This window comes from Mustela lutreola, chromosome 2 (assembly GCF_030435805.1).
Source record: "Mustela lutreola isolate mMusLut2 chromosome 2, mMusLut2.pri, whole genome shotgun sequence".
Lineage (NCBI taxonomy): Eukaryota > Metazoa > Chordata > Mammalia > Carnivora > Mustelidae > Mustela > Mustela lutreola.
In genome coordinates, this window is record NC_081291.1 from 39,386,341 (window position 1) to 39,412,700 (window position 26,360).

The 26,360-nt window shown below is 45.7% G+C and overlaps 1 protein-coding gene across 2 annotated transcripts in view; it reads right to left on the reverse strand.

Annotated features, from left to right (window-relative positions):
* The window catches only part of EIF4E3 (eukaryotic translation initiation factor 4E family member 3), a 220,395-nt gene that overhangs the window by 193,141 nt on the left and 894 nt on the right, over window positions 1-26,360 (reverse strand). For both annotated transcript variants that reach the window (XR_009350758.1, XM_059161508.1), the window contains exons 2-5: window positions 13,524-13,596; window positions 4,460-4,554; window positions 2,894-2,954; window positions 201-267 (exon numbers count right to left, since the gene is read on the reverse strand). Coding sequence is in view for 1 of the 2 variants with exons in the window: in XM_059161508.1 (XP_059017491.1) it covers window positions 201-267; window positions 2,894-2,954; window positions 4,460-4,554; window positions 13,524-13,596 (296 nt within the window). In the remaining variant the exon portion in view is untranslated. The remainder of the gene's footprint in view (window positions 1-200; window positions 268-2,893; window positions 2,955-4,459; window positions 4,555-13,523; window positions 13,597-26,360) is intronic.

Sequence of the window (26,360 nt, forward strand, 5' to 3'; positions counted from 1 at the left end):
ACACACATAAATATGTACGTGTACATACACATATGACACAAAATGCCATGATCACATGAAAAAAACCTATAACTTCACAGTTACCGAGTAAAGAACTTCGAAACAGGTCAAAAGTCAAACACGCAGAAACAAATGTCTCCAAGTGACAAGCACAAGCCAAGCAGACACGAGCAGGTGACCGACGGCATGGGCTTCTTTACCTGCAGCAGCACAGTCTGTGAACTGTTCCCCGATTGTCGCTAACAACAACTCTTTCCAAACTGTGGACTGGCATGGGAAAAGAATAAAAAACAGCAAACAAAACAAAAAAAACAAATCAAAACCAAAACCAAAAAAAAAAAAAAAAAAAAAAACCAAAAACCAAAAACAAAAACAAAAAAAAAACAAAACAAAACCAGAAACAAAAAAAACAAAAACCAATAACAACACATATATTTTTAGACAAGTATCTTCAACAAGTCACATTTCTTTCAGCTTCACATGCATTGTTCTTATCCATTATTTGAAGCCCACAGACATCCCCTGGTCACAGGTATCAACACTCAATAGTGGCATATATTGTATCGCTTCACAAGTAACTTTACACAGATCGATACCAGGGATCCAAAGTCACAAACTTTGTGTCCATAACACTTGGTGTCCAAAGCCACAGAGTCAATCTCTAGTGAAACCATGATGAAGTTCAAAAGAATGGGATGGGTGGTGGGTAATGCTTTCAAATGACTCAGAAGGTTCCAATTCCTTGAGCTTTCACGGATTCAAAATGTATCAATGGATTAGAGTTGAAAGCTATTAGTAAAATCCTTCTCTCCAAAACCCTTCCTTGTCTGTTCTTCTGGCAATTTATGAGGTACTTAAGAGGTTACCGCAGTGATGAGCTCTTAAGGAAGTTTAGAGACTTGCAAATTCCCATCCAGCGGAGACACACTGCTACATCAAGGGGCAGAACTTGATGTGTGTGTGTGCACGCGTCTCTTGGAAGACTCAGTTCGTGTTCCCACCCACCTCCTGCAAGTGAGAAACCTGGAGTCCCTTCTACCCAAGGGACTACTGGGACTACTCAGGCCATCTAGTCAACGGCGAGCAAGCGCTCACAGGCAGCCGGGGGCCTAAAAGTTCTTATAGTTATTCCCCCTCAAAAAGCTCTTGGTCCCATGTATCTTCCTTGCCAGAGCTAACAGGCCCTAAACTCTCCCAGAACTGGGTTTGAATCTTGCCAGGCTGCTTGGTCAGGGAGCAGACAGACTAAGGGAATATCAGTTTCCTCAGGCGAGCGGGGAATAACAACAGGCTGATCTCCCAGGGCTGCTGTGACCATGAAATTAGTCAACAAATGTATTCAAAGGGCTTAGCACTGTGACTGCAGCAAAAGAAGTTAATACTTAAAATCTGTTCCACAAATAGCAACAAGTTTGCTCTATGCCAGGTGTTCACTACATATTAACTATAAATAATGGTGTTTATTACTATGTCCTAATACATTGAAAGCAGCCTAGCTGAATTTTTAACCAAGATGATAGCTGTTAAGCACCAGCAGCTTTCACTCGCAAGAGAGAATGTCTTTTCCCTTTTCTGGATGCTCCCTTTGGCTCCGCTGGTCTCCCTTCTGGAGATCATGCTCTCCATTCTCTTCGTCCCACCTGTGGCGTCTTACACTTTCATGATGAAGTTGAGAGCATTGCAAGTAAGTTAGGGGAAAGGGGAGGTTCCCTCCCCCGCTGTGACATCAGACAAGGTTGGCCCACCAGACCCCACTCCTCCACAAGTGGCAGTGAGTGAAAAGGACACCTGTACAGACGTCAATGTGCTAGTATCTGTGACGGCAGATGAACGAGGAGAGAAAGGACGAACGTGCCCATCAGCTACCGTTTACCACACGCGGACATCACACATTTGTATCTACCGGCACTCAAAGTCTGGTGTGAGTCAATCAAGCACATGAAAAGGAAACCGTGCTCTCGCTGAAATTAAAAACTTACATTCTCTCCTCTTAAAGGTGTGGGGCAGGAGGAGCTTCGCAGGCCTTGCCTGGTGGTTGGCTGCCCTGACATTTTTGGGAAAGCCAAGTAACAGGCAAATCCTGGAGCTATGCATCTTGGGGACAGTCTGCTTCATTAACAAATAAATCTGGTCACATCTTTAGGTTTGTGCTTATAGGGAAATGACTCAAGCCTATGGGTCTCTGGAGACACTGTAATTCTTTGAGCTTATCCACATGAAAGAAACCATGAAGAGGTGATTCGGGTAGCTTCTGCCCTTTCATCCATTTTCAAAGAAGTGTTTTGGTTTCCCAAAGCTTAAGAATGGGTTCGAATGTTCACTTTTTAGTCAGTAGGATGAATTTGAGCCTATTCTAGAAAATCTCGGTTTCTGAGACTTGACCACGAGAAACCAGTTGTCTCATAGGCCATCCTACCAAGCCGACTCTCCCCGGTCCCACAGGGAGGCTGGGCACAATCTTACACGAACCCCCCCGACATGGTGTGATGCGTGGCCTCCCAAGCATCCCTGTGTCCGCACCAAGCTCAGTGGAGGAAGGACCAGGCTTGGGTGGGCGGGGATCTGCTTCTCTCTCATATACCAACTTCCATATGCTAGTCATGAGAAAATGACCGCCAGCATCAGCCTTTCTGTAAAGTTTAGAAGCGTGCAGCTCTTCGGAATTTTCGATACAGTCCCACGGCTGCACCGTTTCTGTACAGAAACACGGTACTACCTTTTCAAGGTGACACTGGGAGGCAGAAATTCACGAAGGTCAGAACAGATTTTCTCACCCCCAGTCCTGCTCTGAGAGGACCAAGTGGGCTGCCTAAATAGCCCGAGATGCTCACCAAAAGCAGTCAACAACAACCCAGCCACAGCCAGTTCTAGAAGAGGACCGGAACAAACCTACCGTGCTGTCCTTGGGGACTTTCATCTTCCATACGCCACCCTTCGCATTACTCTCCTCTTCCCTGGATCAGAGACCGAGGTTTGAAATTAGACTCAAGGATTAAGTAACTCTACATGCATTTAATTTATCCACAAATGGCATTAAAAATGACAAACCATGGAACATTCTTCAATAAATTCTCCCGCAGCCCTTTTACTGTAAAAGGAAGTGGAGGAAAGAAAAAGAAAGGGGGTGAAGATGGGAAGGGAAGAAACTGGGATTCAGTGGCCACATGGGCAGGGGTGGCGATGGGCCACCAGCTGCTCACCTTGAAGCAGGTGGCGATGAGAGGTTCCCTATGCTGTCTGGGAAAGGACAATCAATACAAGTGCTTTACATGCGTGAAAGCCATTACGCTTCAGCACCGCATTCATGGCATTGCCTTGTCCAAGTCTCATATCGACCTTCCACTCTATGCCTGATAGGAGACTCGGCCCCAGTGGTGGGCACTTTCCATGATTTCCTATTTAGTATCTGCCTGCTCATCTGGTAAAAGCGCCCTGATTTCCCTTTAAGGAACTACTTGTCCCCTACTTCTATGTCAGACCCATTCTGATAGGGCTGATGCCGCATCCTAGCCTCAAGGATGGGCTTCTGACCCAGGTTTGCTATGAAAATACTGCCTCTTTCTAGGCCTTGTGATTGCCCAGTGATGGAAAGAACCCGTGGTGGGCCAAGGACAGTCAGTCCTGGCATCACATGGGGTCTGGTGAAGGCTGAGAGCGATAAACTTGGAGGGTATAAGACGGCAGCTCCCAAGACCCATGCCGCCGCTCCGGAGGCAGAGCCTCTCTGAAAAATTACACCAACTCTGAGGAAAGCAAAGCAAATCTGACGGAGTGTGTCAGATTCCTAATAACATCTGAGTGCTTGGGTATGGCAGAAATCAGCCCTACCAGGGGACATCTCCGTTACTTAGAACACGCAAGGGACACGATATACGAGTTTATTCCTAATTGGGACTCCAGCCCAAGCAAACTGGCTCATCGTCTACTACTCTCATCATGACACCAAGCTATTAAAGAAGGATCCCTTCCTCTAGACCCTCGGCTGTGCCTGATTCCCACACTTTTGTGGGGTCCATGTGAGAGACGTCTCTGAGGTTCGAGCGTACAGCAGACATGCATACTCCACCTGATCCTCTCATCTCCCAGAAGCCTAGAAGCTTCTATACCCCACGGTCTAGGTCATTATCGTGCAAATGAAAGAACAAACCAAAATGCAGCAACGCCCCATACAAAGGAGCTGCATCATAAGTCTGGCATGTGAACAATGACCTATTTTTGGTGAGACCACAATGGGGTGTTCAGTGGGGAACACTGAGAAAACTACTCATCATTGTGGAGCCCAGGTTGAAGGGGAAAGTTGGGGCAGCAGCTTCCTTCGTAATTAAGAGCTGAAATTACTTTCCATCATTACCGGGAGAAGATGACTTTGGCATTCCAATTTGGCATGAAGTAAATATTTTATGAGGTTCACAACCACTTCCCTCCCGCCTTAACCTCAAATTACAAGTTAGACACTTACCAAAGTGGTCGCCTCTCTCCTCTCATTAAATGATAACTACATCTCAAAGGCAGGCTAGTCACAGGAGGGATATTATTGTACACACTCCAGAATATCTTCAAAAGAAAAACACTTTGTTTAATATACCCAGTATTGATTTACTGTGCCACCAGATTATAAAATTAATGCATTAAAGAAAAAAAAAGCCAGTTCTCATTAAATCCTATCCATTTGAAATAGATTTTCTTTTCAGTAATCTTTCTAGTTTTCTGCTAGGAAATGTAACAGCATAAAAGAATGTTCCTTGCTGATGGTGGGCCAAGTTCTTCGCTTCCCAGGAAGCTACGGCTATTTAACGAACTTCCGTATGCAATGTATCTCCGTGTAAACCTGGGCAAGGACCTCACTGTTGACTTTTCCAGCAGGTGGATGGCATCTGATACAGACCTGAGTGCTGAATATATGTAATGAACCTTATTTCCTTGTAACACAGACCACTTTCTTTCAAAGTCCAGAAGGAAACTGTTCCACTTTGGATTAGGGGATGGCTTATGGAGGAGGAGGCGGCAAAGAGAGATCACCTTATGTACTCTCTTCTTTCCTCTCCCCTCCTAGAAGGAATAGGGAACAGCTCAGTTACTAAAGCAACAAGTTGCCCAAAATATGGGACCACACGTTTCTGTCCTCCCCAAATGCATATACTGAAACCCTAACCTCCAAGGGAATGGTATTAGGAGGTATGGTCTTTGGGAGCTAATGAGGTCAGAGGAATAGAGCCCCCAGGATGAGATTAGTGTCCCAACAAGAAAAGAAGGAGAACAAGCCCTCTTTCTCTTTTGGATGTCTGCATATAACAAGAACATGGCTATCTATCTATAAACCAGGAAGATGGTCTTTACCAGAACCCAGCCATGCAAGCACCCTGATCTTGGACTTCTAGCCCCCAGACCTGTGAGAGATCAATGTCTACTGTTTAAGCCCTCCAGACTACAGTATTCTCTTATAGCAACTGGAACTTACTCAGATGCAGAGTGGCCAGTGGACAAAAACAGATTTCAAAAAAATAAGAGAATAAGAATGACACCAATAAGAGTAGTTCCTAATAGTGGCCCTGTTATACCAACTTTTACATATGCCTGTCATCTATCCTTCCAACAGCCTCATTGGGGGCACGGTTACTACTCCTATTTTATACATAAGGGAATGCAGGCACCGAGACTCATCTGCCTAAGAGTCAGTGTTTGGTATGACCACTGGGATTAGGATGAGGATTCAGTTTACAAATAAGAAAGCCCTTCCCAGACTGTTGGGAATGGGCCATCATAACACTGCATTATGAATGCTACACAAACAAGAAATACCACTCTGTGTGGTAGGGTAAGCAAAGGGTGGCTGGGTGGGTCTTCAGGTAGATCTGAGGGAAACAGCCTGAGCAACACAACAACCAGAAAAATAAATCCTAGGGCTTCTGCCACAGAATAACATCAGCGGAATGAAAGTTTATATACGCTGAATGATAAGTCTTAGGAGTTGTTCAAGCCTGTCTGGTGTAAAAACTAAAGCCCAATTAATTGCAAGGACAGCAACAACGAAATAGAAGATAAAACTGAAAACAGCCATCTTGATCCCTTATACTAAAGCGGTACCACGTAAGGAACAGCTGGAAGTAGGTCAGTGGTGCCAGCAGGGCGTATGTGCAGGAAAAAAACCTACTATGTATGGGCTTCAGTACTATGCAGTGTTTCAGGCATCCATGGGGGGGGGGGCTTGGAAGGCACCCCTGCTAGATATGGGGGGGATGCCCATAAACATGATAGAGAAACAGTTTCAGGAAGGAGTCCAGCATTACACACTCCTGAGACCCTCCTCCTGCTTCGAGAAAGTAAAAGCGCTCTTTCTCCAGAAGCTTGAAATTCATGATCGTGTTCTCTGTAACACATTTTAAGTTTTGTTGAAAGACCTGAATTTGGGGCGCCTGGGTGGCTCAGTGGGTTAAAGCCTCTGCCTTCCGCTCAGGTCAGGATCCCAGAGTCCTGGGGTTGAGCCCCACATCAGGCTCTCTGCTCAGCGGGGAGCCTGCATCCCACCCCGACCCCCACCCCCGCCTGCCTCTCTGCCTACTTGTGATCTCTGTCTGTCAAATAAATAAAATCTTTAAAAAAAGAAAAGAAAAGAAAAAGACCTAAATCTTACTATCAATAGGGACTTGCCCATAGATTTCAAAAGCCTAAAATTTTTAGAATTCCTATAATTAATTCAAAGTGGCCTGCAAACAGCAGATTGGAGTAAAAGTAAGCACAACGTTGATAAATCAGAGCCAAGTGCTTTTTTCAAAAGCCTGAAATGATCCCCTGGGGTGAGGGAAGGTATAAAAGTCGGGCATCCTTCATTTGGGCAACATTGGCAGGCACCAGTCATGAGGAGGTACTGTGATGAGCTCTTGGGGGAACAGAACTGAACATGTGAGGGCCAGCCTTGCCCACGGAGCCCACAAGTCAGTGGGTAAGTTCTCAAGCATCATTCGGGGACCCTCTGTGAAGAATGGAGGCAGGGCAGATGGTGGTCCTGCGAAGCTATAAATTCAAGTCTAGCTGCGTTTAGGACCAGAGTTCTCAGGATCACCTTCACAGCTCATGAAGCACTTGCAACCCTAATTTCTTCCTCTACGTATCAAGCAGATACAGCTACTGCATTGGACGATTTAATGGTTAGAGATGAAGTAAGAGTTTGTGATATGCCTCCAGCAAGGAAGCAAGGTGTGGTCAGACTCACGAGACGGTGTGACCAACTGATAAATCCCCAATCTATCAGTTCTGATGGGAGCAATTATGCCCCATCTGATGGTCTTCTGCCAAACAGATAATCCTTCATTACCAGAAAAACTGACAAATTTCTTCCTCAATTTTCTACTGGAATGTTCTGAAGAAAGGAGAAAGAGACCGTACTTGAAAATAGTAGCAAAGAAAAAAATGTCATGTTGTGATAGAGGAGCAGGTGTAAAATAAAATAAAAACACTCAGCAAACACTCTCCCCCACCGGAAAACAACAAAATCCAGAATTTCTTCTGAGGGCCACTGCATCTGATGCAGGAGAGTACTTTTAAATAAGAAGCAAGTATTTCTATTCCATAGGAATGGGTTTCTAGATCTAGAGCTTGCTTCCCACCAACTGAATCAATGATATTTGCAGGGAGGACAGAGAGAACCCAGAGCAAACAAGGCAACAAGGGAAGAACTTCAAGGATGTTTTTACCTGACAGCAGACACTGTAGGCTGAAAGCAAAGTGCTTCTGATCGGCAAGAGCTGGGTACTTGAGAGAGAAATGGGTTTTGTTTTGAATTCCAAGGCGGCCTGACTTCAAGAGAGAACCCAAGTTGGAAGGACTAATCATCACGTAGGTAAAATGCAATCAGGGCACTCTCCCACCCTACAGGAAGTTGCTGAATAAATCACAGAGTCTGAATGGGGGAGCTAAGTGGGATTCGTACTTTGAGAGGCAAGAACCCACAGAAAAACCTGGGGAAACACATCAGAGCAGTGTTTCTGCAGAAGGAAGCACTGCTTCCCGCATAAGGCCACCATTGCATACTTCCTTATTAATGTTAATACTTTAAAGGGCACAGGGGCTTCAGAAAACGGAAGTGAAAGCATAAGAAAGTGACCAGCCTCGGAAGCTTGTATACCATCATAACAAAGGGCGATAAAGTGCAAAAAGGGAATGAATAAAGGAAAAGGGGTTTGGGGCCCCAACAGGTAGTCCATTGGAGGAAGTGACAGAACCTACATGGGAGTCACCGCTGTGGAGTAAGCTTGGCTATGCAGACTCGAGGGATAAGAAAAGGGGCTACCTTTACAAATGGAAGTTTATGCCACCCTTCAAAGGGAAATTCAAGCCTGATGTTAGGCAGACAGGAGAGCACGGCCTTCCTCCTCTGCCCGCCGTTTCTCAACTGCCTTCAGCTTAACAGAATTCTTATGCTAGAGTGGCATTTTGAGGGGTGACATATTTTGAGCCCCTTTGGAGACCCAGTTTTACATTTGAAGTGACTAAATTATGTGCAAGACTTCATTTCTGCCTTCAGCCCCCACCAGCACAGTGGCCCCCCGTGCCAAAACACCTGATACCAGGTGTTTTGATGTGACATAACCTTGGTTCAAATCAATAGGCTCAACAATCCAAAAATCAGTTGGCCTAAAACTTACTTACTTCCTTAGGGCTTATACTCCTATTTGTTCAATTGGAATAATGATTCATAATTACTTAGTAACTGAATAAGCTAAAGTCCCTCTGTTTGGTAAACCCAGCCTCGTAGTGAGCCAAAGGAAGGTAGAGAAAAGCCAGCAGAGAGAGAGGACCACAGGTAACCACTGCAGTTCTGTTTCTGCACAAATGGGTGGTGACTGTGAATGCTGATCTCATTATATACATCATGAACAAATTCAATGATAAAGAATCCCGTCTTACTCCAAATTAAGTCTGTGTTCCACAGACCTATGAGGTAGACCTGGCTGCAGGTCCTTCTCTTCGTCTCTTTAACATGGTATGTTTGTGTTTCTTACTCCAGTAAGAAACCTTCCCCCAAACGGTTCATTCCAGGTCATTCTATTGCAGAGGCCACCCATGGTGGGCTGCCCATCTGTGTTCAAAACTTGAATCAATCTTCACCTCCTTCTTCATTGTCAGTACTGACCTATAAACCCCTCCTTCTGAAAGGGACCGCTCTCGCTCCCCAATGATTTGGAAGGCAATCTGTCATGCTAACTTCAATGATCTGACCACATCACGCCGTCCCATGAGGGAGGATGTCTTGACGTCACTGGCAGGACACAGGTACAGAAGGAACATTGTCATAGTTTTAACATGTGGTATGCATTTTTGATAAAGCCTTTCTGTTTATGATAAGTGATGCTGGATATCCATTTACAGAAAAAACATGAAGTTTCTGTATTATGCAAATTTAAGTAAAAAGTCAGCCAATTTATGCAAAATATTGGGTAGAACACAACACAAGTGGGACACAGTGTGGCAAAACCTTGAAGGGGATAACACAGATGACCGAGGTGGGAGAGAATGCTGCGGAGGAATGGGTTTTGGGGGTGGAATTGCTGGGTTTTGCAGCAGCAACGCTAAAAGAGAGTGGGGACGAGGGAGCCCTCCCTTGCAAATACTATTTGGCAGGTAGCTCTTCCTTCTCCCACAGGTAGAATTAGGCTTGCTCAGAAGCTGTGGTTCTCTTCTGTACTGCATCCATTTAGGACATAAAAACACAGGAGAAATGTGGAAAATTTAGAAATGTTTACAAAAGAGTAAACGGAATCAATAAGCATCTGGAAAACGCAACTAGATGAAAAATGGAATTTTCCAAGAACGGCAGGAAAGTAAGGAATAAATTTAACTTCAAGCAAAGAGAATTATTGTTGGCTACAGTGAGTGTCCTTAGCAGGGGTTAGTGGGCTGTCTGGAGGCATGGGCCTCCCCCCACCAACCCCAAGTTAGGGCGGAGTGAAAGGAAAGAAATGATCTAGAAGCGGGGGGGGGGGGGGGGGGCGTGGTTCTAGTCCCTGGGGCATGGCAAGGTTGGCTGATTCCACTGGGTGTTTTAGAGCACTAACCTCTCAGTCTCAGTCTCTGCAGCTAATCAATGGGAATAACAATTCCTCCCCCACCCCCATCAACACCTCTGATTTACTGAAGGGCTTTAAAGTACAAAGAGACCTATTTTATCCTGCTGTATAAAGCAGTCATTAATAACACAGGATGCTCAATTTCACCCAAAGAGAGATGGGGGGGGGGGATCACAGACACAATCAGGGATGCAGGGTTTTTTTTAGTGCTGAAAGAGCAAAGGTCCAAGAATTGATATATAATCACAGAATAAGAACACAGGGGAACCGAAGCACGTCCTCAAATGACTTAAAAACTGGCACCAAAGCCAGTTGTTAAATACTCAGGACCGTTCGAAAATGTTGAGGACATGCAGAGGCTGGAATCCCAGAAGTTACTGATAAGTTAAATGTGTTTTCCACAGTCGGGGTGGCAGCAGGAACATCATCTGGGGAACAACTGCTTGAAATCAATCACTGAAAAGGAGTGGCGTGCAGCCGTCTGAGAGAAAACATGACTGAGGGCAACGCGAGAAGATGCTCAGGAGAAGCTGGTGAGCCATGGGAGACGGGCCTCTTATTATTATTATTATTGGACCTGACCATGAGCTTTTCACCTCCTTGTGCCATTTCACTCTCAGGGCCCCATGATACAATCAGTATTGAGACTGTTCCCATCCTGGAGATGAGTAAGCAGATACAGAGAAGTTAAGCAACTTGTACGAGCAAGTGAGTGGCAGATACAGGATAGGAACCCAGGCAGTGTGACGACGCTACACCCTCACCCACATCCTCGCCTGTCAACTGATGATGCCAAGGGGTAGCATCCAACACCACTTTAGGAAAAGCTGCCAAAGTCTGGGTATGAGGTGCCAAGCACGACTAAGAACCATATGCAATCTCATTTAACCCTAGATCAACCTTAGGGAGTAGGCAGCGCTCTGACCTCAGCCAGACAGATAAGGAAACCAAGGCAGACAGGGGCACATGGGAGATATGAAAGAACCTCCTGACCACTTGGAGCAGTGTTTCATTATCATGGCCCTCTGCCCCACCCCCAAAGAACCCTTTTTTCTAATCACTCCCTTGTGAAATGTTAATACCACAGCAGAGCTGTTCATTTGCTTATGTACTGGATAGACAGCTATGCTTTATGTATAAAAAGAGTAGGATTTTTCACCCCACCAAGGATCAGTTTTTGCCCCCATTAAGAATGGAGCCAACAGCTTACAGGATCCTTATGCAAGTAGTTCGTTGTGGTTCAGGAAAAATGGTTCATTTCTTAACTTCTCATTTAGTCCTTCGGTCCTTTAGTATGTCCTATACATGTATGTATTTATTTAAAAGATTTTATTTATAAGAGATTTATTTATTTGAGAGAGAGAGAGAGAGAGCGAGAGCGACCTCGTGGTGGGCTCGTGGTGGGAAGGGACAGAGGGAGAGGGGGAGAGGGAAGCCTCAAGCCAACTCCCTGTTCGGTGGAAAGCCTGACAGGGGGCTCGATCCCAGGACCCTGAGATCATGACCCAAGACAAAATCAAGAGTTGGCTACTTAACCAACTGAGCCATCCAGGTGCCCCAATCCTTCGGTATTTATTGGCGGAAAGGAATAACAGACACAAGAGACTATGGTACGGTGTGATTCCATTTACAGAATGTTCAGTAAAACACAGAAAGATATATGGTGATAGCAATGTGAATAGTGGCTGCTTCTGGAAGAGAAGGATAAACAGAAGGAAAGGAGGGACTTTCTGACGATGCAAATCTTTTTTATCTTGATCTGGGTTATGGTTACATGCCTGCATACCTTTGTCAAAACTTATCAAACTGCACACTTACATAATCTACATTTACCGAATATAAATGATCTCCCAATATAGTTTTCAAGAAAATATTTCCTAGTATGTGTCAACGGGGGTACTTTAAAAATTGGTCCTGAAGACCCTTTCTGACTTGCTGCTAGATGCCAAGACTCAACCAAATGGTCTGTGGTCACACAGGGTCAGGGAAACAAACAGACCCCACGATCTGACTTTACCAATGTCCACCCTGGAGTCCCAGGCAGAGATCTGAGGCCTGTGTCATAATGGAGTGGGGAAAAGTCTACTGAGCACCCTCCTAAGTCAAAGGGATCTAAGAACTTCCATTTGAAAACAGGTTTCAAAATCAAGGGTTCCGAGGTTCATACAATGACTACTATGTAAGAGGGAATGAAAGTCCACAACATCACCACAGGGAAAAAGCAAGGGGAAGCCTTTCCTGGAATCGGAGAGCCTTCATTCCTCTGGATAGTGGCCCACGTGCTGCCTTGTGACACTGCTTGTACTTGGCACCGCACGATTATTTACAGCAGCACTGTTCTTTTGCTTTCCACATGCTTATGCCACTTTCCCAACTAGATCAGAAATGGACTATGGTCTGGACTGTGTCTTTACATCTGGCTCGGTGGCCATGCATGGCACCTTACCATCAGATTTTGGGGACCACAGGAAACTGAGAGTATCAAATTTTCTGAAACAGAGAGTGGGAGAAGTTCTGAAAAAAAGGAACTTTGTGCTAGTTCTAAATGTCCAGCGGCATTAAAAGATTTAGAGACACAACAGGAACATGTTAAATTGGGCTCTTCTAGAACATTCTAAACATAGAGTCACTGCAAGTAGACAGCAGCCTTAAATCCTTATTCTGTCTATAACGGTGCATTAACCTCAAAAAGGGGGACATACTTGACAGACTTTAAAAGACACACTTTTAAAGAAAATGGAAATGTGATCAACTAAATAAATCAGGTTTTTCAGAAATCTTCTTCAGAAGGGTTGGTTAGAGAAAGAATGGCCAGGACTAAGAGCTTCCAGGTGTTGAGAAGCTACAGTTGTATCAGGTATCCTGCTAGGCACAGTACCTTACTCTTCCTGACCACTCCAGAGAGAGGTACTCGTGTTATACCCACTTTACAGAAATTAAAGGTGTTGATACTTGCTTAATTTAGAATGATGGAAGCTAAACGGGAAGTAGGAAACAGGCTTGAGACCTTCCACTTTCATGCTCAACCCGCATTCCGGTTCTGCTCTTCCCGTGTGACCTGTAGCCTTAGGTAAGCCTACAGGGGGGATGCTACTGCATCTCAGAGAAGGGAAACAGAGCTCAGAGCTCAGAGAGGGAGTAGCTGCACTGGCATCTGAATGGGGACACAGATCCATGAAAGGACACATCACAGTGTGCTCCTCTCGAGGAGGTACAAAATATTTAGGCAGTTACTATGTTTTAGTAGGTCCCCAGGAGAAGAGCAGGCCACCTGGATATGGGCTCAACCAGCCTGTGTGTTACATCTAGTTAAGCACAGAGCCACCAAAAGACCTCAGAGCTGACCGGGGGACAGAACACCGGGTGGGGACTGCCTGCCAAGCGGCCGTTTTATTGGCTGGAAGATCAAATGTCCCCCATATACTATGTTCACTGGGTACATCCATTTCTGGATCTTACCTGCACTGTCTGTACTGTGTAGATTTTCTTCAGATTCGAGGCACACTCAGCGGCTGTGGCACCAGGAAGGGATCTAAGGAAACAGAAATAAAGAGCAAAGACACAAGCGAAACAAGGAGTCAATGTTCATGAAGTCAGTCTGCAGGTTTTCATACAAATTAGGTCTGAAACCACAGCAGCAGACATTTCTGGGATGTGATTTAGAATTTAAAATGTGAAATCCCTACTCTGTGAAGTCATGCGTCTGTCTCTCCTAAAAGCAAGCATATTTATTTGGTGGGAAAAATAAAAAAGTAAATGTATGTAAAAAAGATATTGGAAACTTTTAAAAATCACATTTTAAAAAATACTAAACCTTTAAAAAAATCACATTTAAAAAAAAATACTATAATAACCTTGTAATAACCAAGCCTTTTTCTAGGACTTTGGATGTGAAACTGTGCCCAGAGTACAGGTGACTGAAATCATAGGCTCTTGGCCCAGTGACATGTTTGAAAAACTTGTTAGTTCTCTGGTGGTAAATATTCAGGAACTCTTAAGAAACAGAGTAACTTTTTGCCAACTTTAAGAAAACATGATTACTAAAAGTCAACTTTAGTTTCACCTGAAATTTGCATATATTTCCCCAACATGTGCTTTCAGAAAAACTCAGTTATTTTCTCGGGCTGATTTAATTAGTTCTGGGGAATTCTGTGGTCAGAATACATTAATCTTTAGTTTGCCATACGGTCCACTAGATGGCAACATACGACAGGTTTATTCAGCGGAAAACTTGGGCGCTAGGGACAGGCCTTACCCCAGCACCATTCCTGGGGTTAGGGGCAACGTAACAAGGTCTCATCAGTCCTTAGAAGCAGAGTCTCATTTCTTGCTACCTTTTCCTTTTTCCTATATTGAACTAGCAGTTCTTGCTCAAGACTGTCGGGACCCAGAAATGTCTGGGCAAAGGGGAATATTCACCTCTCAATTAATGCTTGAAAGCCCTGTGTCCGGTGGCGAGGTGGGAAATGAAGCTTGCGGAGAGGAGAACATTCTGGCTCACAGTCAACCCGGAATCTATAAACTGGAACTATGGACCAGTGTTCCCTGGTGTCTACATGGAACAGAAAAGTGTCCTTCTGAATACAGTTCCCTGGCTTCAAGGTCACTAAGGAAGTATAAGTGTGAACTAGTTTGAGGGCAAACAAAGGAGCCTGTTAAGTTGGTGATGTGATAAATTAAAGCTACCCTAATGCATGGGCTTCCAATTCTTTTCCAGTTGTTCATAAATGTGCTGGACATTAAAAAAAAAAAAAAAGGCAAATCCACAATAACCAGCGTGATCGCATTTTCTTGCTAGACCTGAAGCCTAATACAACTATGCTGAAGAGAGTGGTGAAGAGTGAGATATTCGATCAGCATCTAGCTAGGACAGTGCCCGGCCCCAGATGAATCCATCAGTCCACAGAGATTGCCTTGACATGATTAAGTATTAACCTACTATTTAATGCAGGTTTTTATACTGGTTTTGGTTTCAATTATAAAATGATTGGGTGAAAAAAAAAAACCACTAAACAGACCTTGAACTTTTTTTCTGGATAGATTTTCACATGAAAAATCTTTCCCTTTTACAAGAAAATCTATTGGCATTTATTCCAATGCTGATTTTTTCCCCCCTTTGGGAAGTTTAGCTGACCTCTCCACCAGAAATGCCCAGCAAGACATCCCTGCATCACCCAAAGCACACAGGAGAGCAAAGAGAGAGCTCCTTCACTAACAGGATGGAGGTTTGTTGGGATCCAAAGGAAAGAAATGTACTTTGCCTTTCTTTCATTTTTAAAACAGCATATTTCTAAGTTTTACTATTTTTTAAAGTCACACTTCCATGTGTAACGTGTAGAACTTGAGTATTTGAATGTTCGCCTCAGACAGCATTCTATCAACTTAACACAATGCGAGGATAACACCATTTAGCCTGGAAAAAGTTTCTGATGAACATGTGTTTTCTCTGCCTCTTTTTAAATGCCTCTGTCTCTATATTCTGATCTTTTAATTCTATTCCAGTGGAGGAGAAAATTGTACAAAATCATTTAGGGCCCCTCAGTTTCAATGTCCAATTTTTTTTTTTTTTTTAAAGAAGCCTAGTTTCCAGAGTCCAAGCAAGGGCTCTAGAATAAGACGAGAAGGCAGCACCGTCTGTGTGAGATGACAGTATGAGGGCTGGTGTGCAGTGACTCCATTTCCACTGGTGTGCTAAACGTTCTACCTCCTTTACGGCATTGAACCCTGGCCACCCAGCTTTCTGAGAATCGCCTTTCTGGGGCAGCCGAGGAGAGAAGCTTCCCGCTAAAACAGATCACCCTCCATGATGGGTCTATTCTGATTAGCGTGTTGTGATGTGAAGGTATGGGCATTTGAAGGAAATACATCAGCTCCTCTGTATTCTGGTTTCCTAAGTTCTTCACAGGGAAGTTTGGATTCTGAGATCTCAAGGGTTTCTTGCAGCTGCTGGACAGTTTTAAGGCTCTCCAGGTTTCAAAGTAAGGAAACAACGGTGCTGGAACTTCTGATCATACTTGGTGGCTGGCTTGGCCAGTGCGAGGAAGGACATTCTTCCGCGAGCCAAGTCCGATCCTGACAGTCCTTGAAAAATCACGCTGTGCCTAAACCTCAGGCCCACCCTAGGACATCTTTAACAAGCAGAACTGGACCATAGCCACGAAATCAATTTTAACAGGGTAAACAGGCTGAGATTTTAAAATCATCTGTCTTGTAAACAGGTCAGTCTGGACTGGACTCACTGGTTCAAAGTTGAACCAGAAGCTGTAGTGTCTACGGTTACTGTTCCTTAAAGTAGCAAAACAGGCTGCTCGTGCCAGAGCTGTAGTGCTGGGCAGACCGCCCCACACCCCCTCCTCCCCCTTACTCTGAAAGAGAGCTCTACCAACCGGAACATAAATGTTGGCCATGGACTTTGAGGAGAGACACAGTTTTACTCGTCTCACATATACAGGCTGAATAGCCTATCTTTTAAAAGTCTTTTTATTCCATTCATGTTACAAACAGAAACCTCCCAACAGAAACCCAACCCAGCCCTTGCTCTGCAGCCAAAGGTGTTTATCTGGGCGTGATCTTGCCCCCCAGGGTGACATATGGTGGTAATATTTGGAGACATTTCCTGTCATCACACCTGAGGGGGATGCCAGGGGCATCTAGTGGGTAGAAGGCACAGGACAGCCCCACAACAACGAATTATCTAGTCCAAAAGGTCACCAGAGTCAACGCCAAGAAACCCTGACACAGACACGTAACAAAGAGTCTCTGAGGATTTATGATTTATGTAATCCACAAAGATTCAGTGCACACCTCTTTCAGCTGATGGGGCTACATCAGTGGTCACTCTAGACAAAGTCCGTGTCCTCATGGAGTTCTAGAACTAGCCCCGCTGCTTTCTGAATTTCCTAGACCCCCAGAAGAAAAGCAACTCTGATCAGATCCCCTCTTCTTTGCCCAGAAGGGAGGAGATGGGAGAGAAAGCTGTGAGAGGGGCATACGTATCAATGACGACCCTTCCTAGAAGGACACATAGTCCGACTGGTGGCTAATCATAGAACCAAGGAATCAGGACCTGTTTGCACATCTCTGAATTCTATGCCGCCTTCTCCCAGCACGCAGCTACAGGTGAGGAACCCTCAGTGAGACAATAAATGTTCCCTGGGTGGATCAGATTAAGGAGTTGGAAGTGTCTGCCAGGAGTCTTTCCTTTGATTTAGTGAAATCAATGTAATAACGGGATCCTTTTATAGAGGGTTTGCTTATGCAGTCTCTAATCTTACAGCAACCCCGTCAAGTTGCTATCATCATCCCCACTTTACTAATTAGGAAACTGAGGTGCAGAGAGGCTTTTTAAGTAGAAAAATCTGGGTTCTTTCCCTGGTCTAACTCTGATGCCCATGATCTTCCTCTTAGATAAGGAGAAGTAAAAACCCAGCAGTCACTGTCATCATGGGAGGGTCACCCACGGCAAATCTTAGGGCAAATCCCTTTCTCATCCCTTTTTAGGTTATCTACTCTCTCCTTGGACCCACTCTGGCCTGTCATTCTTCCACCGCCATCCACCAGGCCACGCTGTTGGAAGGGGGCAGACGCAGAGATGCGGAGATGCAGGGCTGACTTGGAGGCTACCAGAACCCCTGGCATTAATGACATCCCAAAACATCATATAAGAGACAGAATTCAGTAAGAACACACATACAGGTCATCATCTTCTGGGGCTAGGTATGAGAAGAAGACACCTTTAACAAACAAAAGCTACAAATGAGCTACAGCAGGAAGGTAGGAAAGCAGAAGGGTTAAGATGATGGCCCTTGGAACCCATGGATTTGCATTCAAGCTCCAGTTCTGCCAACTCCCAGTTATGTGGCAAGCCTGACCCTCTCTGGCCCCCACTTCCCCTTTCTGAGAACATGGTCTCTATGGCACTCATTGCTTTGCTACTTAGATGACCTGAGTGAATGCTCTACAAAGCATTTACCCAATATCTGGCATCTAATAAGCCATTGATGCTAACATCACCATCGTATCATCACCATCAGAGGCAGAGAACCAGGAAGAGATAAGAGAGCAATAAGAATTAAGAGACACTGAACACATTTTCTAATCTGTGGGGCAGCCAGTAAGAATCCCAAGAAATCTGTGGGAGTTACACACAGAGCTGAGAAACTCCTAGATTCCTTCCTCAGAAAAGAAAGCCCATCAGGTGCCAGTATCTCAGGGCTCAAGGCCGGGGCTACCCTGACAGCTATATCCACTTGGACTTGGCTAATCCAGAAGTTGTGATGGTTATGGCAGAAGTGGGAGGGGATCCTTCCAGGTCTGCCAAGTAGATGATGGGTGCGCAGGTAAGAGGGGACATCTTAATGCTGCATATGACCCACACCCCCCACCCAGCTTTACATGATGTCTGTGCATCTTCAAATGCATAACAAAGTAACAGGAAATGCATCTCAAGGCTCTTTATGTAAAATTGGTTAAAATTTCATTTGGGGAGTTAGGAGAAAGCAGACAGTCTCATAAGTCTGGACCAACTGTTCTACTTAAATGGTTTCTAGGCACCTAAGCACCCCTTACATGCAAAAATTAATGTGTTACTTACAAATTGTCTTTATCTGTTCATTAAAGCAGGTCCCCGAGATTCTCACAACACAGAACACTTTCAGCTCAGTTTAAGTTTGCAGTGCTTCAAAGCATTTTATCCTCTCTCTTATTCTAGAAATACATACCGAGACTCCAATAATTGAAAATAAATAAAGAAAGAAACAACCCTGTGTATCCTGTGTTCCGTGCATGCACAATCTCACTCCATCCTCATTCAAACACCATGAGGCAAATACCGGTTGGCGTTTCCATTCTGCAGATAAGCAAATGCAGTCTGAGGGTGGTGACCCACCAGAGACACAGAGTTGGCTAGGGGTAGACCTGGGACTTGAACCACAGGTGGCGGGAAGCCTTGCTCGCAGTTACCAGCCTAGACGGATCACTTATTCCATGACCCCTCCTCTGCTTGGGGCCATGAATTCAGCTCTGCACCAAGAAGTCTCAACTCCTCTGCAGCTTGCAATTCTTGTATCTCCCTGCATTACGAATGGGCCTTCTCCCCTCAACCCCACAGGCGCCCTTAAAGATATGGCTGCTACAGGGTGCCTGGGTGGCTCAGTGGGTTAAGCCTCTGCCTTCAGCTCAGGTCATGATCTCAGGGTCCTGGGATCGAGTCCCGCATCGAGCTCTCTGCTCAGCTGGGAGCCTGCTTCCCTTCCTCTCTCTCTGCCTGCCTCTGTCTACTTGTGATCTTTCTCTGTCAAATAAATAAATAAAATCTGAAAAAAAAAAAAAAAGATATGTCTGCTACAGGTGAGCAAGGCTCATGAATAATTCGTGGAGACAGAAGCCCTGGTAAATACCCAAGGAAGTGATCGTCACCGCTGCCTGGCTAGCTCTTGACAGGCCGCAGCACCACTTACCAGTGACCTGGACACCTGGAAATGCTTCTTACATAGAGAAGAAGCTGGAAAGGTTTCTCCCCAAATCCTGCCTGCATCCTTGCCAAAGTGTGCTCGGCCAACAGGTAGCATCATCTGGTGTGAGAGCTACAGCATCTCCAGGCCCATGAGACACCTGCTGAATCCTATGTGATTTGTGTATATACTGAAGTATATACATCTAAATCAAGTCACCAGAAAAAATGCTAACAACCTGGCAAGTAAAAGCTAATGAACTATAGATAGCATCATCAAAAACACATAAAAATCACTTTTCTCACAGACGTATTTCTTGTCATCGCCCAAAGAGACGATCAAGATGAGGCCATCATTAAATGTGAAGGACAATCCTACCCAGGTTCTTAAATATGGGAAGGGTCTCTTCTTTGCAAATTGTGAAGCAGGGAGTCCTTGGCTTAACTGTTTCCCATGCAGTGGGAGCTTGGTTTCCTCATCTGTGAAATTCAGTGGTGGGCCCAGATTACCCATCAAGTCCCACGCAGCTTCCTTATTTCAGAATGTGGAACGTGGGAGAACTGTGTTGCGTGCACTGTTCATAGTCACAGGGAAGTGGTGTTCGGCAGGGTGAGGGACACCAGTGCTTGGGGTCACGCAGACTTTAGCTCCAATCCTGTTTCCGCTCTGTTAGCTGTGTGACCTTGGTCAAGTGGCTGCTCCCAGCCTCAATTTTCTCACATGTAAAACGTGGCTGGTATGTTCTACTTCAGTATTGAGGACTCGTGGGGAATTGTGTACAACACCCAGGGTCATACCTAGCAGGGACAGCGCATGCCCCATGCATGTGCACGCACACGCACGCACACACACACACACACACACACACACGAGACAGATGTTGTTTGAAGAAATGAATACGGACAACGTTCCACCTCAGCGACACCTGCGTCTGAGCCAAGAGTATGGCTTTCATCTGAGAGGGAAACTTTAAAGCCAGAGGGATGTGTCTCCTGAAAGCCCGTCTAGGTGAATGTGCTCACATCAGACTCAGCCATCAGAGGGAAAATCTGTAGAGGCTCAGTTCTGTGATGGAGAGCATCCCTCGGAGATCACACGCTCCATTACTGCTGATTGCATTTTAATTACTTTTAGATAGATCTGTGGCTTGTGGCCATCGCCGCTTCCTGTTTGAGAGTCACACGCAAAAAAATGGTCCCGGCCCTATTATTAACATTTAATAAGGGATCTACTGAAACACACTTCATAATCTAAATGCTTTATTTTTTGCATGTTTAGTTCATTTTCACTTTTCCAGGCTTCCTTATATTTTCATTCTCAGCCTATAAGCTCCTTGACACGAGCCACTGGGACTCTTTTCCTTTTGCCAGATAATTAATGCCTTGGTACACAGAGGTTGGGTGCAAGAGAGGTGACAGCAAACTGAGGCCAGGTTCTGGACTGTCACCCTGCCAGACCATTAAGGTCCTGCCAGCTGTCTTAGGTTTGAAAATAAGGAAATGGCATCTATAATATTAAAGGAAAGAAAATAGATTTTTTGAGCAGCTAATACCAGGGGAGGACTGGTAACTTTTCTGAGGGTGTTTAAGGCCTCCAGGCCCAATGGCAGGAAGCCAGCACTGCCGCACAGGAGGAGAGGCTGTGGGCCTCCGAGGCAGAGCCTTTCCCTGACCTATGTGAACACCATTCCCCACTTCCAGAAAGTAAAATCCTGGGCTATAAGAAAGTCTGTGGGTTCAGAAAGGCAAAAATGGGGGCAACAGATGCAGATGCCAGCCGGTGTTTCCCTCTCAACTTCTACGTCCTTCTACGTGGTCTTCTACCCTCACCTGGTCCCAACAGGCCGCTCTGTGAATGAGGATGGTTTTGGGATCCTCTCTATCAAGCCTGGCCTGGCACCCCATATCAGATTTACTATTATGGAGCACCCCACGGTGATGTCTGTGAAAGCATCACATCGTGAAAGGGGTCTCCCTCTGGAACGTGGTACCTCCCAGAACACTCCACTGATGCCGTGGAAACGTGTGGTATGAGAGGCATCCCTCCTGGGAGGCCCAGGACCACGCTGTCGTCGTGTTTGCATTCTTGGCAGCGAGAACAGCGATGGACAAGTTAACAGGCTCCACTGACCTGATCAATAAAGAGAGCACTAGTTTTCCAGGGATGATGTGTAAGACGCTTGCTCCAAACGTGCAGTCCACCCCCCGAGGTCTGAGAGTGGGTCCTGGGCAAGGCTGGGAGCTGGCACTTGAAGAGGCCCAGCCAGGTGGTTCAGATGTGGGTGGTGAGGGATGACCGTGAGGAACACTGGTTGGGTAGAGGCGAACCCTGCGGGGGGGTTGGTGGGGGACATATGTGACTGGCCTACCTTTGTGACTAAAGACACAAGAACACAAATACTCTCTAAGCACCTTCTGTGTGTACTATGAAGTCTACTCCAGGGAGTCAGGCATGAGGCAGTCCGAGTCTCATGGTCAAGAGGGAGGGACAGGGGACCCACTAATGATCCTTAATACAAATATGGCCTGTAAAAACGTGCAGCAGGAGTGCAGACAAGGTGGGCTCAATCCTGCTTGGGTCAAAGGCTGTTTAAGGGCAATCTTTGCAAGGCCTTGAAGGATGCCCAACAGCTTTTCAGGTAGACAAAGGGCAGAAGCGCATCCCAAGCACAAGGGACATCAGGAGACAAATCTCAGAAGCTGGCAAGTCCATGGCATATGCAGGAAAAGGGCCACAAGTCCACTGTTAGCAGAGACTGGACACACTGAGTGGTATTCTGGAGTTGGGGACATATAGAGGATGAGGCTTAGAAAAAAAAAGTGAGTTTCAAGTTAAAAATAGCAATATAGAAGTTTGTAGCATGATCTGAAGGTTGTGGGTTTTAGGTTTTGTTTTTGTTTCTAAGCTGGGGAGTGCTCTTTTCAAATTAGAGTGGCCCATTTCTAAAACAAACACCACAACAAAACCGGATCAGAGCCGCTCTGGTAAAAGTAGGGGTGGAGATCCAGAACTCTACCTGCCGGGAGCGCACAAGCCCACAAGAGAGGCATGCTTGCTTAGGTGGTGGGAGACAGAGTCACAATCCACAGCTGTGGCAAAGGAGAAAGGCGGGGAGTTTTGGAATGACAGGACCAGGAGGAGGTTAGAAGGCAGAAGGCTAAGCCCTGGCAGCTGGTGGGGGAAGAGGGGGTAGGGTAGGGAGTGTGTGTGTCGGGGGGAGGGCAGGGATGCCAGGAGGAGGGAAGAGCTTAGGGGCAGGCAGGACCAGTCTACCTGAGGCCAGAGAGCGCGGGTGCCTAGGGAGCAGGCACAGGGAGAGGAGGGGATGGCTTAGGCTTGGAGCAGGTTTTCCAAAAGGGGATCAAACCTCTGAAGCACAGAGCCAGACGGGGTAGTGGACTCAAGAGAGAAGAGGATTTGGTCAAAGGAAATTCCAACTCCGAAAAATGTGTTGAATGGTGGCACTGCTAGCCGGCACGTGGTAGACAGGGTGTCCAGAGCTCAGGAGAGCGGTCAGGCTAAGGATGCAGGTTTACAAATGATACTCGGAGTAAGATGAACCACCATGGGAGAAGGGGAAGTCACTAGGAGTAGAATTCCACAGCCCCGAACCCTTCAGTGTGGGGTGACTTTGTGCCACGGCCTGGTCCAGGAGGAGAGGGCGGAATGATGCAGAAAGAACCCTGTGAAGTGGACGTTCCAGTGAGAGAAGGCGGACAGCCACAGAATCCTATGGAGAAAATAAGTGGGGTCAGGGGCATGGGGAGTGTGTGTCAGGATGTGCGTGCCGTTTCTGTCGCAGTGGTTAGGGCAGGCCTTGTGAGAAGATGACATCTGGGCAGAGACCAGAAGGGGAAGAAAGTGCAGTCCTAGCAGATGGTCGAAGGAAGAGCATTCCAGGCAGGAGGGACTGTTGGTGGTCAAGGCCCATGCTTGGGATGACAGAGAAAGAGCTAGAAGGGTAGAAGGGAGAGAGAAGGGGGGGTACTGGGATTGGGGGGAGCAAGGCACATGGGGCCGGGACAGGAAATGCTGCAGAGTCTCACAGGCAGTTGTAAGTACTTTGGCTTCTGCTCTGAGTGAAGAGGAGAGCAGAGAAGTGACAGGCCTTAACTTGGGTATTACTTCAGCTGCTGCGATGGGAAGGGACCGTAGGTGGCAAGGGGAGAAGCAGGGAGAACACACTCCCACAGTGGTCCAGGTGGGAGAGGCTGTGCGGCTCAGGTCCAGGATGCAGGCGGTGAGACTGCGCTGGATTCTGGACACCCTTGCATGGTAGAATCAACAGCCTCTGTGCAGAGTGGGTGCTGGAGAGGGAGAAGGAATGGGGAAGGGGAGGAAGGGGAGAGTCACAGAGGTCACCACGATCTGGAGGCTGAGCAACCAGAAGGAAGGAGTGACTGCGAACTGCTATGATCTGAGATGGGACAGATGGAAGAAGGCAAATTTGGGAGAGAAGCTGAAGAGGTGGTTTGACATGTGCTGAGTTTGGATGTGTATTAGACATCCATATGGACACAGAGAGGAGGAGACGCATGCACAAGTATAAAATTGTGGGAAATCACCAGTGCACCAAGGGAACTGAACGCCTTGTAACTGAATGCTGTCGCTGGTGTGGCTGGGGACCAGAGGCCTGAGGACTGAGTGCTGTGGATAAAACTGAGGAAAGGGGGTCACCACTCAGAGACATGCAACCAAGAGCAGCTTCCAAGACCAAGACAGGATCAGGTTTTCGGTATCTTCATTCTATATCCCCATTCAAAATCATACCCCAAATGCTTGCATTCTAAGCCATACAGTCCAAATCTCTCTCTCTCTCTCTCTCTCACACACACACACACACACACACACACACACACACACGGGTTTACTGGAATTTGCTATCGAAAATGCAAGTAAGTCTACTTAAGGGGCTCTCTGTTTCATCCAGCAGGGGAAATGAGTTCAGGTTGCTGGCTTCCTAACACTAAGTTCAGACAAGCTGCTCCAGGGACTGTTGGGGGTGGGGGTAATGGGTGAGCTTCAGGTAACAATGTTACTTATCAATATTAATTAGGCACTTATTCTATGCTGGGCACCCATGTTGGTGTTTTATATTCATCCATTAATCCTCAGAACAACCCCTGGGAGAGAGAACCTATGAATATCCTCATTTGACAGACAATGAAGCCGAGGCTTAGTGGGGGTAGATCACTTGTCTCTGGTCACAAAGTAGACTGAAAGGGAGGACAGGACAGATGTATGTGCCAAAGGAGAGTTTTAGGGATGAGAAGGCCTCTGGATACTGTGGAACTCAAAACTGATGCCCTTGGTGGCAGACACCACCTACGCTGGGGGTTGCGGGGGGAGACTTCCTTGGAGGGCTCTCCTGAGAGCCTTATTACTCTCTCTAGAATCTTGTTTCCCTAGGGGGAAAAAGTTATAAACAGAACTTCTAGAACACAATGTGTTCATAACCCCGAGGGAACGGGGCCAGCTGACATAAATGTAATGGACTCCCAGAGAAGTGGAAACAGCGTCAGTAAAAGCTATGGGATGATTGATAAGGCAAAATGAATTCAAATGAGCAATGCTGGAAGTAATTTCTAGATCAATCTAATTATTTCTATTCCAAATGTGGACAATGTGGCAATAACATTTCGTTGGATTACTGGCTTTCAGAGAACAAAAATACCCAAATGCATACGAGGAAAGCTGGAGTTTGTGTCTTCATTGAAGTTACTGTATTCTTATCCTGAAAGATACCAGATATTCTTAAAAAGTTGTGTGTTGTTATGCGGCATTAAAATCTTGGACCATTCTTAAAATGATGTGCCTTTAGGTAGACTAATTTTTGAGCCTTTAAAAAGAAACTCTCTTGATACTTGTTTCCACCAGGCAACAATCTCCACAAGTTAGAACATTAGACTAGAGGCCCCAGGTTTAAGGTCTTGAAAACAGATACTTAGCAACAATAGTTACAGCACACCTTTGAAAACAAAGACACATGATTTCATTCTGCTCATGTTAGCCAAAACCACTCCTACTATGACAGTAAAATGCTTTCTTAGCATCCCATAATGAAAGTGAAAATGTTTCAGACAACGAGACTCTTTGTATCTACCCCACCCCCAACTTCTTCGGGTCCCGGAAGAGACCGCTGCTCCAAGTGTCAGTTCTTATAGATTCTTATAGATGGGTGCTAATTCCAACAAGAAGAAAGAAATGAACTTATCTTCCTTAAAAGGATGATTATCACTTTTAAAAAATCTTGCAAGAACTTTATGTGAGGCTTTTAAAGACCAGATTTGGGTCTATTAAGTAAATTTCGTAGAAGACAGTCATATACCTTTCTTCCAAACATTTAACCACAGTTGCAGTGTCATCAAAATTTCCATAAGCTTTTGGGACAACCTTGAGGTGTCCTCTTTGTGGACCCACAGGGTAATGGATACTAAGAAGGGCTTTGCATTCATGCATTTATTCATTTATCAAAATTTTCTTGTGCTCCTACTATGTGCCAGGCACGGTTCTAGGTGCTGGGATATAGCAAGTGTCAAAAACTAAGGCCCTGATCATTGAGTTTCAACCAAGGGGAAAGTACTGAGGGACTTTCTGAAAAGTCCCGAGACAGGACAGTCCTGTCCCTGAGACAGACTGAAAATAAACAGATTCATACATAATACTATGTGGCAGCATTAAGCATAACAGGAAAACAAGACAGAGCAGGGGAATACAGCATGACTGCAAGATGGGGGTGTGCTAATTTAGACACAGCCGTCAGGGAGGCGTTTCTGAGGAGATGGCACCTGAGCTGTCCCCTGAGAAAGCTATAATCGTCCCCACTTTATTGACAAAGTGAGGT